At 47.7% G+C, this 14,343-nt stretch overlaps 1 protein-coding gene across 1 annotated transcript in view; it reads right to left on the bottom strand.

Moving 5' to 3' along the window:
* MACROD1 (mono-ADP ribosylhydrolase 1) overlaps positions 1 to 14,343 on the bottom strand; it is a 437,490-nt gene that overhangs the window by 7,457 nt on the left and 415,690 nt on the right. Inside the window, exon 6 of the mRNA XM_056853852.1 lies at positions 235 to 356. Coding sequence (XP_056709830.1) covers positions 235 to 356 — 122 coding nt within the window. The remainder of the gene's footprint in view (positions 1 to 234; positions 357 to 14,343) is intronic.

The raw sequence follows: 14,343 nt of genomic DNA, 5'->3' as shown, positions 1-14,343 counted from the left end.
CATTACATGCTTGCCTAGTCTCTTTAACTGGAGATGCCGGGGATTGAACCTGGGACCTTCTGCATGCCAAGCAGATGCTCTACGGCCCTTCCCCATGAAGCCGTGAAGGTGAGAACCCCCTTTTTTCTGCGTGTGTTCATTCCCCAGTTGGCAAGCCCTCCAGCCTGAACACTCACTCTTGTTGATCCTCCTTCCCATCACCAAATACCTGAAACTTCCTCGCTGCCTGCTTACCACGGTCCGTAGCTTGTTCTCCACAGCAAGCTTCAGGCTGTTCTTGTAACAATCGCTGAGTTCGGCCTCTTGGGCAGCGCTGGGTTCCCCTTGAGCGATCGGGCCTACGGTGTGAATGACGCCTGAAAGGAGAGACAGGAGTCACAGCCTGGAAGTGAAATGTGTTACGTCCATGACACCTGCCCCCCACCCCAGCAACCGCAGCAAGAGACGCTTGCAAGAGCTCAGCAGCTGGGCGCAACCAAAGCTCCTTGCAAAGGGCTGCTGTGCTCATTTGATAACATAAGCTTTCTGTGTAAGCCAATTCCTTACCAAGAGAGCAGAGCAGAGATTACTTTTGCTAGCACGCCTTGGGCGCTTTTATAAATATTGCATGATGATTACTTATTGGCTTTATTTATTTTACATTTATAGACTGACCTCCAACTATACCAGGGCTCTGAGGTACTCTGCAAGCTATAATTCAGACTTAAAATAGTGCTTTTTGTGTAATGCACTGATTTTTTTTGTTCTTTTTGGTATTAAACATACACTTAGCAATGCACTGATCAAGTAGCAATATATTTTTTAATGTTCCTATTTTATTAGCAAGTGAGGTTATACACTTCTACAAAAGTATATACCAGGAATGATTCATGTTAGGGGCTTGGAATCGTTTACAATCCTCTCTCTTTTTGCATATTGTACTCATTTCAGTCTGTCCGTGACCCTGTGTCCACCCATTTAAAAGCCAAGCAAATGTTAAAGATCTAAAGGAAAAGCTTAATTGTCCTACACTACATAATCAATGGTGCAGGTCAGCTACGGTGTGTTTGAAATGGCAGGGTGGGAACTGCATGGCACCTTAGTATGCATGCGCATGCACTGGTGCACATCTGCCCTAGAGATAAGACATATCCACCCCCTGCACACACTCAGAGAGGGTTGCCAGCTCCAGGTTGGGAAATACCTGGAGGTTTTTGGGGTGGAGCCTGAGGAGGGCGGGGTTTGGGGAGGAACTTCAATAGGGTATAATAACATAAAGTCCACTTTCCAAAGCAGCCATTTTCTCCAGGGGAACTGATCTCTGTTGCCTGGAGACCACTTGCGGTCCCAGGAGATCTCTAGCCACCACCGGGAGATTGGCAAGCATAACAAGAGACCCTGCAGAAGATGCAGAAGCCTTGAAGGAGGACAATATCAGATGGTCACCCTCACAAAATTTCAATAAGGCACTCTGCCTCCCACCCCAGGGTTGCCAGCTCTGGGTTGAGAAATACCTGGAGATTTTGGGGGCGGAGCCTGAGGAGGGCGGGGTTTAGGGAGGAGAGGGACTTCAATGCCATAGAGTCCACCTCCCAAAGCGGCCGCTTTCTCCAGGTGAACTGATCTCTGTCGGCTGGAGATCAGTGGTAATCCCAGGAGATCGCCAGCCACCACCTGGAGGTTGGCAGCCCTTACCCCCCGAGGCAAGGATTTATCAGGGACAAGAGTTCAAAAATGGCGACTGTCCCTTGGGAAGCAGGGACTGAATTACCTTTCGCAGAAAAAGCCAAAGCGGCAAAATGAAGCCAGGAACTTTCAGAGTGCCCTATTTTTTTAAAAAAGCAAATGTTTAGAGACTACAGTATTCCTCCCAAGGTTATGGGCTTGAGCTTCTTTGACAGAGATCAGGCTGCCACATAGGAGAAAACAATGTGTCTTCGTAGGTGGCATGAAAATGGGGGAAGGGAAAAGTGGAGTCCTAAGCCTCGGGGGCTGGGATTCCTGGCCCGCCAAACAGATTCCATTCCCCTCCTGTGCATTTGCAACGTGGTGCTTACTTCTGAGTAAACATCACTTGACTCTCCCTTCAAAAAGTCAGAAACAGCCGCTGTCGGGCAGCAGGGGGCACAGTTGAGCCAGCAATCACAGCGCATGGAAAGCGCCTGGGTTGTGTGCGCGTGTGTTTGTCCGCTGTGTGCCCATCAGGTAAATCTGAGCGTGGCCAAAGCTTCAGCAATCTGTTGCCGGCACCTGCCCTCGGCCCTGGATTTTGGCAGAATGGCATGAAGATCTTGTGTAAAATTTTAAAAAGACCACCGCTTCTCAATCCCTGCGAGAACCTCCTTCGATCCTTTGCTACTCCAATTCGTAACGATTCCAAGCGATTTACTAGCAATGACGTTGTTTTGTTGTAACACAACAATCTTGTAAGACAGGCCCCTATTATTACCCCCATATTGCAGATGGGAGGGCTGAGCCAGAGAGAGAGAGAGAGAGAAGCTTGCCCAAGGAAGTTTATGGCAGAGGCGAGATTTGGACCAGCTCATTCTCTTAGCCGTACACTGCACCAGTTCACAGAGATGCCGTACAGGGATATTCACAGAGATAGAACAGGAGCTAAGTTTATTCCTAGGGATACACAACCCGCTCGCACCCGCAGGACACCAAACTAGGAGGAGCAGCGACCACACCAGAAGATAGAGATAGAATTCAATGAGATCTGAACACACTGGGAAAGTGGGCGGATGTGAACAGGATGCAATTCAACAAGGATAAGTGCCAAGTTCGACATCTAGGTAACAGAAATGAGGGACATGCATACTGGATGGGGGATACACTTCTGGGCAGCAGTGTGTGTGTGTGAACAGGATCTTGGGGAACGGGTGGACAGTACGTTAAATATGACCAGCCAGTGTGCTGCAGCGACAAAAAAAGCTAATGCAATCTTGGCCAAGGTCCCTCTTGGCCACCGGCGGGAGGTTTTTGGGGCAGTGCCTGAGGAGGGCGGGGTTTGGGGAGGGGAGGGACTTCAATGCCATAGAGTCCACCTTCCAAAGCGGCCGCTTTCTCCAGGGGAACTGATCGCTATTAGCTGAAGATCAGTAGTAATAGCAGGAGATTTCCAGCTAGTACCTGGAGGTTGGCAACCCTACCTGACAAGCACTTACCTACATATGTAAGTTATTGCAATAAAATCAATCCAGAATTTGTTTTTAAAAGCGAAGGGTGAGGTCATCAACACCTCCCTCCTCCCAAGCTAGGGCAAGGACTCGGGACTCCTGCTTTGGCTACCCTGCATTGTCCCATTCCCCCTGGCCCTGACACATGGCCTCTTCAGTCTCTCGGCAGCCAGATGCCTCGTAAGCTCTGGTGGCGACTCAATGACCCTCAGGAGAGCTTGGCTTTCTTTTTGTGCCCGAAGGCGGCTTGCTGGCTTCCCTCCCACCCCTGTTCCCCAGAGGAAGGCCCCATCCGGCTGTCGGGGTAATCTGGAGTCTCTGCAGTGATTAACAGAAGGGGGAGCCCGTGCCAGTGCTTTAATGCCCGCCCGGGGGGGGGGGTGTCTTTGCCCTGATCTTTCCCCTCCTGCCCCTTCTTGCTGTAAGGATACTTGCTCAGAAGAGGCCGCAGCTCCAGGAAACCCACAGCAGATCCCCAATGTCTGTCTCTAAAAGGGCCTTGATTCCAAAGATGTCCGGCTGCCCAATAGGGTTGCCAACCTCCAGGTACTAGCTGGCGATCTCCTGCTATTACAACTGATCTCCAGCCAATAGAGATCAATTCCCCTGGAGTAGATGGCTGCTTGGGCAATTGGACTCTATGGCATTGAAGTCCCTCCCCTCCCCAAACCCCGCCCTCCTCAGGCTCCGCCCTCAAAAACCTCCCACCGGTGGCGAAGAGGGACCTGGCAACCCTACTGCCCAAGGCCTGGAGAACTGCTACCTCTTAGTACAGCCACACGGGCCAGATGGGCCAACGGTCAGACTCAAAACAAAGCTGCTCCATATGTTGGGGCAGAATGTATACACCCTCTAACGGCACACATACGTGCGCGTACACAATACAAGGCAGCAGTTCTCTGTTACTAAATCAACGTCAGTCATCTAAAAGGGCACGCCAGCTTTGGGGGTTATGCCGAACTCACAAGTGGAACGGAAAGTAAGAGAACTGCGAACCCGACCTGGCCTGAGAAATGGGATCTGAAATGCTGGCAGCAGAGAGAGCTGTGTTGGTCTGCGGCGAAACCCACATACAAAAGCCACGGGCCTCCTTTTATTTAGTCCAACCAGAAGGACACGATGCTGTGTACAAGCTTTCAGGTTCTGCAGGACTCTTCATCAGGCTAGGTGTTAAAAATGAGAACACCTATTTCAGGCTCTGCTTTTAAGGTCTCTGGCCACATCCTCTAGCACAGGGCCCCCCGAGGTGGAGTCTGTGGGCGCCAAGGTGCCCGCTGGCAACTTTCCTGCTGCCCACCAAGTACTCTCTTCTGAGAGCCAGCGTGGTGTAGTGGTTAAGAGCGGTAGACTTTAATCTGGAGAACAGGGTTTGACATGAGCGCAGACTCTAATCTGGTAAACTGAGTTGGTTTCCCCGCTCCTCCACATGAAGGCTGCTGGGTGACCTCGAGCCAGTCACAGTTCTCTCCGAACTCTCTCAGCCCCACCTATGTCACAAGGTGTCTGTTATGGAGAGAGGAAGGGAAAGCGAATGTAAGCCAGTGTGAGTCTCCTTAAAAGGTAGAGAAAATCGGGGTATAAAAACCAACTCTTCTTCTTTTAGGAAGTAGGTGGGGCCAAATGGCACTTTTGCCAAGCAGTTATTCTGACTGGCCACCGGAGATGGGATTGGCTATGCAAATCTTTTAAAATGATGCTTCAGCGGCACCTTCCATAGGGTTGCCAACCTCCAGGTGGTGGCTGGAGATCTCCCGCTATTACAACTGATCTCTAGCCGATAGAGATCTGTTCACCTGCAGAAAATGGCCGCTTTGGCAATTGCACTCTGTGACATTGAAGTCCCTCCCCGCTCCAAACCCCGCCCTCCTCAGGCTGTGCCCCCAAACTCTCCAGGTATTTCCCAACCCAGAGCTGGCAACCCTAACCGTCCACCACAGCACAAAAATCTTCACTGCAAGGCTCAAGTTAAGCTTTGTGTGTGCAAAAAACATCTTTTTAAATTGTATTTTCATTTAAAGGGGCACCCTGCCTGATATGTTGGAAGAGTTACGCAGAACCTCACTTCCTTCACATTTTGTGGCTGCGCCCACCACCCTGTGTCAGAAACCCAAAGCGGCCCACAGGTTGTGGACCCCGGCTCTAGAACCCCAAAGCTGGCACACTGTGTTGTATTGTTCTGGTTGGTCCTAATAAAAGGCAGCTTTTGTTCTTGGATCCAGGATGCGGATGGCGCTGGAGTGGGGCCCATGGCTAAGAAGGAATGCCTTGGCAGGTCTGTTCCACGTGGAAGCAGTACCCCCTAGTGGAATGGCAGGGTACAGCAGCTGGCTTAAAGACCAAAACGGCCATTGCTGGAGGAGATCTCTTTCATCCCTGGCCTCCTCTTTGCTTCAGTGCAGCCACGGGAGGCACGGCACCCTTCTCCAGGGAAACGCAATCAAAATGCAAATCTCCAGCTGACATGCCCACGATGCCCCTGATAATAAAGACGAATCGCCCTCTAAAAACTGCCACAAGCGCTGCTTGCTATAAATCAACCGCCACTGTCACCCTGCATGAGGGGCTGCGGCTCGTCCCCTTAGGGGGCTGTCAGCCACGCTGGAAGCTCATTGCCCCATGGCCCCGGTGTGTGTATTTGGGGGACGAGCTGCCATTCCCCTCCACTGGGCCAGCCCTGGTATTAGATCAGGGACAGGCAGTTTGCTTCAAGTGACTGGTTTGAGGGTACCGGTCGAGGCAGCAAACAACTCTTTGTTATATTTTCACCACCATTGTGTATGGATGTGTGTGTGTGTGTATCTAAGGATAATCTTCCTTCCTATATAGATTCTCTGGTTTGTCCAAAATTATGTAGAATCTTAAGAAGAAGAAGAGTTGGTTTTTATATGCCGACTTTTCCTGCCACTTAAGGGAGACTCAAACCGGCTTACAATCACCTTCCCTTCCCCTCCCCACAACAGACACCCTGTGAGGTAGGTGGGGCTGAGAGAGCTCTAACAGAGCTGTAACTTGCCCAAGGCCACCCAGCTGGCTTCGTGTGTAGGAGTGGGGAAACCAACCCGGTTCACCAGATTAGCCTCCACCGCTCATGTGGAGGAGTGGGGGAATCAAACCCGGTTCTCCAGATCAGACTCCACCGCTCCAAACCACCGCTCTTAAACAGTACACCCCACTGGCTCTCCTACACCATACTGGCATTCAAAATTTAATTGCCCCCTTTCAATGGTTTTCAATGGTTTTGCTGGGCCATATGCTAAAGATCCCTTTTTCAGACCAGCTGTGTCCCTGCCCTCTTCAGTCAGTGGATTCCTTGGTACATATCCTTTTGCACTGTCCTTAGTATACCAACTCAGGCTAAAATGGATTATATCATGTTTTAACAAATGGTCCACATCTTCTCAAGCAACTTTGGAGCAAAAGGTTCAGCTCCTCTTACAGGACTCTGACCCTCAGGGTACTTATTTTGTGGCTCGCTTTCTGGAGGCTGCAGCGAAGAGACAAAGGGAGGTGTTTTTAGAAATGGGTTTTATTTAAGTTTTATGGTTTTATTGTTCAAGACCCCCGTCTAAGAAGGGGGGGGGAGAAAGAAAGGTTTGAGGGTACCGTTTGAGGCAGCAAACAACTATTTGTTATATTTTCACCACCATTGTTTAGGGATGTGGGGGTGTGTGCAAAGGGTGGATGTCTTGGCTTATCTGTCTTGGGCACGGAGATATCTTTGGACACCCCCTCTCACGCTTAACCCTTATTCTCCCTTGTCGGTCCATGAACCGACAGGGAAAGCCTGGGTGTCTTCATACCATCTCACTGCTTACTTGGTCCTCAACAGGACTGGGCCACATGACAGGCTTGCCAACTCCAGGTGGGAAAATTCCTGGAGATTTTGAGGTGGCGTCTGGGGAGAGCGGTTTGAGGAGGAGTGGGAGTTTAGGAGGGTCTAACGCCATAGAGTCCACCCTCCAAAACCAGTGTGGTGTAGTGGTTAAGAGCGGTGGTTTGGAGCGGTGGACTCTAATCCAGAGAACCGGGTTTGATTCCCCACACCTCCACATGAGTGGCGGACTCTAATCTGGTGAACCGGGTTGGTTTCCCCACTCCTCCACTCCTCCTGTGACCTTGGCCAGTCACAGCTCTCTTAGAGCTCTCTCAGCCTCACCTACCTCACAAGGTGTCTGTTGTGGGGAAGGGAAGGAGATTGTAAGCTGGTTTGATTCTTCCTTAAGTGGTAGAGAAAGTTGGCATATAAAAACCAACTCTTCTTCTTCTTCTTCTCAATTATTTTCTCCAGGGAAACAGATCTCTGTAGTCTGGAGAGCAGTTGTGATTCTGGGAGATCTCTCCACCTGGAGGTTGGCAACCTTATCACCAGGCCATAGGAGCCTCTTTAGCCAATCTCTTGAACTTCCGCGTTATTGCTCACCTGAACAATCTACCAAAGTGTGCCTTACATGCTATGTTTATTTTACACTTGTTCTTCTAGAATTGGGTTTGAGAGAAGGGCCAGAGTTCTGGGTGACAGCATCTGTGTTGTGTTCAGAAAGTTCTTAAGTTCAGTTCCAGGCATCTCCAGTTAAAAGGATCAGGTAGCAGGTGATATGAAAGAACTGAGGTCCTGGAAAGTTGCTGCCAGTCAGAGTAGACAATATGGAGCATGACAGACAAGTAGGGTTGCCAGGTCCCTCTTGGCAACCGGTGGGAGGTTTTAGGGGCGGACCCTGAGGAGGGCAAGATTTGGGGAGGGGCTTCAATGCCATAGAGTCCAATTACCAAAGCGGCCATTTTCTCCAGGTGAACTGATCTCTATCAGCTGGAGTTCAGTTGTAATAGCAGGAGATCTCCAGCTAGTACCTGGAGGCTGGCAACCCTACAGACAAGGGGCTGACTCACTCAGTAGAAGGCAGCTTCTTGAGATGACCATTTTCTTGCTCTGACTGCAGAATGCCGCCAATACAATACAAATATTTTCTTTCCTGCCGCCAATGCTTTTAGTGATATTTCCCTATTTGTATGTATGTTTGTAAGCCACCATGGGAGATTCTGAAATGGAAGGAGCAGGATATGTGTGTTTGAAATGAATAAATATTTTTGCAAAATCCTTCGGCAAATCCATCTCTGTGGCAGAGAGTGCGGAATGATCTCCTCAGAGCCTTGACGTCTTCGCTTCCCAGCTACCCACAAACAGAAAGCGAAACCTCTTTGTTGCTTTGGACTTTGCAGCCTTCCTTATCCCAGAGGCTCAGGGTGGATAATGAACAAGATCCACCAAGCAAGCAAATCCTTGTAAAACGAAAGAGAATGGCTTCGCAGTCAAATTCATTGGCTTTTTTTCTTCGTTTTCCCACCTTAGCCCTGAGCCCTGAAATGCCGGCTTCAGCAGGCAGGTCATTCAACACTTTGGAAAGACTTCAGCAGGCGCATGCCAGGATGGAGCTCCATAGTGGGGCGGGCATGGCAGGAAGAATGCCTCTCTTTGGCACTGGCTGCCCAAAACATAGGGATGCCAGGTCCCTCTTCCCTACCAGCGGGGGGTTTGGGGGGCAGAGCCTGAGGAGGGCGGGGTTTGGGGAGGGACTTTAATGCCATGGAGTCCAATTGCCAAAGTAGCCATTTTCTCCAGGGGAACAGATCTCTATCAGCTGGAGATCAGTTGTAATAGCAGGAGATCTCCAGCTACTACCTGGAGGTTGTATTCAAAAACAGCTAATAAGTGCTTACAGGAGGTTAGAATTCAAAATATGGCACTTAAACAAAAATATCCAAATCAGGACAGTCACAATGCAAAACTTGCAGTTAAAGCAATGTATTAGAACATTAGAAACAAAGCCACTTCTAATGCAACAAATACAGTTAGAACAGAGTTCCAGAACAATTACTAATATTATTTCTAAGGATATGCCGGCAACGCTCGGCGAGATTCAGTTCGTAATCTGTAGTGTACTAAACAGTCACTTCATGCAGCACCAGGAACCAAGAGTAGAGTAGCAATGGTTATCCGGTAAAATTCCATTTCGTATAGACTGTCTCAAGCCTTTTGAAAGTTCCGTGCAATATTCTGTGAAGAGATGCATAATTCCATAACAGCCCATCCGTTGTAGAGCACCAATAAATAAATAAATACATAGCAATAAATACATAGCAATAAATAGTTAAATAGTTAAAATAGTATACCATTCAGAATTTGAAGGAGTGTGCCTTTTCTTCTTTCTTGGGACGACAAAAGTAAGACGCCTAATTCATTCAGTGAGCCACGTCATTAAATAGGGTCTCAGAGCAAGCGAACTCATTACCGTAATGCCCTTAAAAGTGTAGCCCAGTTATTTAAAGTGCCACGTGCAAAAAACAATTTGATAGTTATAAATAGCTGGATAAATCCATAAATGTATTTAATCCATTGGGGATGAGAGAGTTAAACATAAATATAAATCGGGACTCTTGTTGAGACATCAGACGATCAATATCAACGGTGGAAAAGGACCTGCCCTTGTATTGCCATACAACAAAGAATTGCATCTCCGAATCTAGGTGCCTTTTTTCTAGATAATGGGCGGTTAATGGCGCTTCTAAATTGCGGTTCCGAATTCTGGACCTGTGCTCTTGGATTCGAACTTTAATGGGTCTCTTTGTTTTGCCCACATAGGGGAGACCACACGGGCATCTAACGATATAAATAACATATTTACTATTACAGTTGGTAAAATTTCGTAATGTAAACTTGAAGCCTGTTTGTTCGTCCCTGAATTCTTTGACTTGCAGCGCCTGCGCACAAGCGTTGCAATCACCGCATTTAAAATGGCCGATGGTGGATGCAGGAGGCTGTGTGATGGTGCAGTCAGAGGTAGTTAATTTGTCCCTTAAAGAGCCTGTTCTACGAAGCCCAAAACGGGGAGGGAAGGAGCAACCCGGGATGTCCCTGACCAAATGCCAGTGCTTGTTTATAATTTTTTGGATTTTTTGGATTTTTTGGATTTCCTTAGTTTTGTGACTATATTGTAATGCTGCAGTGATTCCTGTTCCTGAGTTGTTATTATTAAAATTTGGCTTATGAGTAAGTAAATCTTTCCTGTCTATTCTGTCTGCACGATTTTTACATTGTTGTATAACGGAATTTGGGAAATTTCTTTGTAGTAAAATATTGTTTAAACCTTTGGCAGCATCCTGATAGTCGTTTTCATTGGTAGCATTACGTTTAAGACGCAATAATTGGCCATATGGCAAGTTTCTTTTGATATGCCCAGGGTGGAATGAATTAAAATGCAGTAATGCTCCTCTGTCTGTTGGTTTTTTAAAGGGTTTAACAGCCAGGGTAAAGTCCTGGGTTTTGTAAACTGTAATATCTAAAAAATTAACCAATCTCGGGTCTGAAGTGCCTGTGAATTTAATAGCAGGATCTTTATCATTAAGCCAAATTAAGAATTCTGTAAATTTACTAGCCGGCTAGTAAATTTACAGAATTCTTAATTTGGCTTAATGATAGAGATCCTGCTATTAAATTCACAGGCTCTTTAAGGGACAAATTTTGAATTCTAACTACCTGGAGGTTGGCAACCCTACCAAAACAAGCCCCACAAATGGTATCATTTAGACTCTCAATTTTTGAGGGTTCCTCAGTGGTGCTCAGACATCATGGTGGAAATGCAAAGGAGGAACTGGACCTTGTGGTATTTGGAGTAGGTACTCTTTATCAATCAAGAGCCCCGTAACACAGAGTGGTAAGCTGCAGCACTGCAGTCCAAGCTCTGCTCACGATCTGAGTTCGATCCCATCAGAAGTTGGTTTCAGGTAGCCAGCTCAAGGTTGACTCAGCCTTCCATCTTTCTGAGGTCGGTAAAATGAGTACCCAGCTTGCTGGGGGTAAAGGGAAGATGACTGGGGAAGGCACTGGCAAACCACCCCATAAACAAAGTCTGCCTAGTAAACGTCGTGATATTACGTCACCCCATGGGTCAGGAATGACCCGGTGCTTGCAGAGGGGACCTTTACCTTTGTTACTCTTTATCAACCAGACTTCAATTTTTTTTAAAAAAATTAGGAGATCAAACCACCTTCTCAAAAGTTCTCAAAAGCCAGAGTGATGTAGTGGTCAGAATGCAGGACTAGCGTCTGAGAGACCCAGGTTCGAATCCCTATTTGGGCCAGTCACAGTTCTCTCCGAACTCTCTCAGCCCCACCTACCTCATAAAGTGTCTATTGTGGGGAGGGGAAGGGAAGGAGATTGTAAGGTGAACTGAGACTCCTTAAAGGTAGAGAAAAGCGGGGTATAAAAACCAGCTCTTCTTCTTCGGGAGCCTGCCAAGGAAGACTAGAGGAAGGCGATGGCAAACCACCTCTGCTTCTCACTTGCCTTAAAAACCCCTTGCTGGGGTCGCCATAAATTGGCTGTGACTTGACGGCACTTTGCAAACACGTGTGTGCATGCATGTGCTAGAAGCAAGAGGATAGTCAGATGTGGAGGATGACTGCTGGGCCTTTCACAGATGCACAGAAGAGAGAAGAGTGCTGCCTTAGACTAATTCAGACCCTTGGTCCCGTGAAGGTCAGTATTGTCTACTCTGACTGGTGTCTCTCCAGTGTCTCAGGTCAAAGTCTTCCACATCATCTGCTACTGGATCCTTTAACAAGAGGTGCCAGGGATCAAACCTGGGACCTTCTGCGTACGAAGAAGTTGCTCTAGCCCTGAGCCACTGCCCCTCTGCACTCTTGGTAGATGCAGCTTGCCCATGCAGGGTTGAGAGAAGCTTCTTTGGCAGAAATTCCTTTTTCTCCCCCACATGCTACAGGGGCAGGAACCTTACTGTTCCTCCTTTGCAGTTGGCCACCCCCTAAAAAAACCCCATGTGATCAACCCCCCTTCCAGTCCTTTTCTTCCCATCTGTGCTACTGGTGTTCCCTCTGGTCATGCTCACCATGTGCCCTTCTCGTACTGAGCCATGTGCGCACATCTGAGTTGGGGCAGGCCTGCACGGCCTCTGGGCTCTTTCTAGCTCCCGTATCCTATTAATTCTTCTGACAAAGCGTCTTCCACACCATCTCAGAGCTGAGAGAAACACGCTCAGAACAATGCCGTCAGCAATTTGAGAGTGGTGATTGCATTTTTAAAAAATATAATCCCAATTTAAAAGAAAAAAGCCGGCCTCGTTGATCTCCTGTTTTGTGAACGAATCGATTTAATCATGTAGATTGCCATCGTCGCTGCGCCGCTGCCTTTCGGCGAGCCCGAGAAGACAGAAGGTAGAACAAAACAGAAAGGAAAATTTCCCCCGTCGCGGCCTTGTGGCGAGCGAGAAAGAGAGAAAAGAAATTCGCAGCCAAAATATTAGTCAGAGGCGGGCACCCAGCCTGGCGTGAAATTCAATTACAAGGCAGGTAGGTGGAAACACGAGAGTCCCTGAGGAAGGCAGAAATGCAGCTCGGGAATAGATCTAGCAAGGAGTTAAAACTTTAGGGGTACTGTTTGCATTTGGAAAATGGTATAAGGTGAAAGGGTTGAATTCCCCTCCCCTAAGTACTGTGGTCCGGATCTAAATTGCTATCTCCCATTGGCTGCTATTAGGATATTTAAAAATGAGGAATATTTATTCATGCTGCTCTCCCGTGATGCTTGTTTTGCCCCTAACAGTGTATCAGCATGATTCAAACATGAACCCTTCTCTCTCCCCTTCAACAACACTTCCCAGTTCTGCCTATACCTTGTTTTCATTCCATATAACATTCACAATTGCACAATACTCAGGTCTCGGGTTACCTGTTGAACTCTTGGGTTCGCTGTTACCTCCATTGGAAGGACAGGTATTGGGCAATTGTGCATGTTATATGGAAGGAATACTTTATATTCTATGATGTGTAGTCATGTTTGATATAAGTTTTTGTAAAAATAGCACATACCTAGAGTTATTTTTTGATTATATGTCGAGTTTGTACAACACTGATTCTGTTTGTTTTGGTATACCTTGACTTCTGCAGGGAAAAAGTACTTGCCATACAAATGGTGCCTAAAGGCATATCTATGACACACACTGGTTTTGTAGGGTTGAATCGGGCGGATCCACTCCACGACCTGGGGTGCAACCATTTGTGTGACAGAGATTCGATCTACAGCTTTTCTGTCTCCCTCTGGAACTGCAGTTTGGAGGAGACAGGAGGTACCTTAGGATCCCACATACTAACTTCTCAGCATCCAACTACAGTTCCCAGAATTCTGCCATGACAGGTAAACTGGTACAAAACCAGTATGTAAGAGAAAGACCCAACATGAGATGGATTGACTCAATCAAGGAAGCCATGGCCCTCAGTTTGCAAGACCTGAGCAAGGCTGTTAACGATAGGACGTTCTGGAAGACATTGATTCATAGGGTCACTGTGAGTCAGAAGCGACTTGACAGCACTTAGCACATGCAAATAGTATAATGTTGGCAGCCCCAGATGGTCTAGCAATCAAGATGATTCAAGAACGCTAACCACTGGAAGGCAAATCCCAACCTTCCAAATGGTGGACTGCCAAATCTGATCCGACCCTGCCTCTTCCCACCATCAGTGAGATGCAGAAAGTGAGCAAAACCTACCATCTGAATCTTCCAAGATGAAATTTCATTGTCCACAATTCCCCAATATCCAGCATGTTCTGCTCTTTCTAAGGGGAAAAAACATTATCCCCAACTGTAATAACAGTCCATTTATGCAGGGTTATTTACTTCGCAGTCCCTGCTGAACTGCTTGGAGGCTTCCTTAGCATTATTCATTATTTTACCGACCTTCAGAGGTGACTTCGCTGTGGCCTTGTTCTCCCCCTGCAGTTCTAGGATCCTGTTTTAAGACGAATTTAAATATTGCTTCGAGGCAAGAGTGACGCAAATTCCCCCTATCTCCATGCAGAGCTCTTAACTTCGGGTTTCTCTCCCCACGCCCATTTTGGCTTCTCCCACGTGTCTGTCCCTACCATCCAACCCCTTCCCTCAAAGCAAAGCACAAAAGAGGGAGTTAAACCATCATGAAATGTGCAGGAAGACACCGAAGAGAGGCTGCAAAGGTTGGAAGGCAGCTCCCAGAAGGGAGCTGTTGAAGAAAGGTGGGGAGGAATACCCAGCAAAAGCACACAAAGTCCCTTTAAGAGCTGACCCGCCCCCTCCAAGTAAAGTGCAATAAGGCTGCGTTTTCAGGGGTGGGGTGGGGACTCAGAAGTTCTGTGATT

Source organism: Euleptes europaea, chromosome 7 (genome assembly GCF_029931775.1).
Source record: "Euleptes europaea isolate rEulEur1 chromosome 7, rEulEur1.hap1, whole genome shotgun sequence".
NCBI lineage: Eukaryota > Metazoa > Chordata > Lepidosauria > Squamata > Sphaerodactylidae > Euleptes > Euleptes europaea.
Note: the sequence above shows the minus strand (reverse complement) of the source record. Positions and strands in the feature narration are given on the sequence as shown.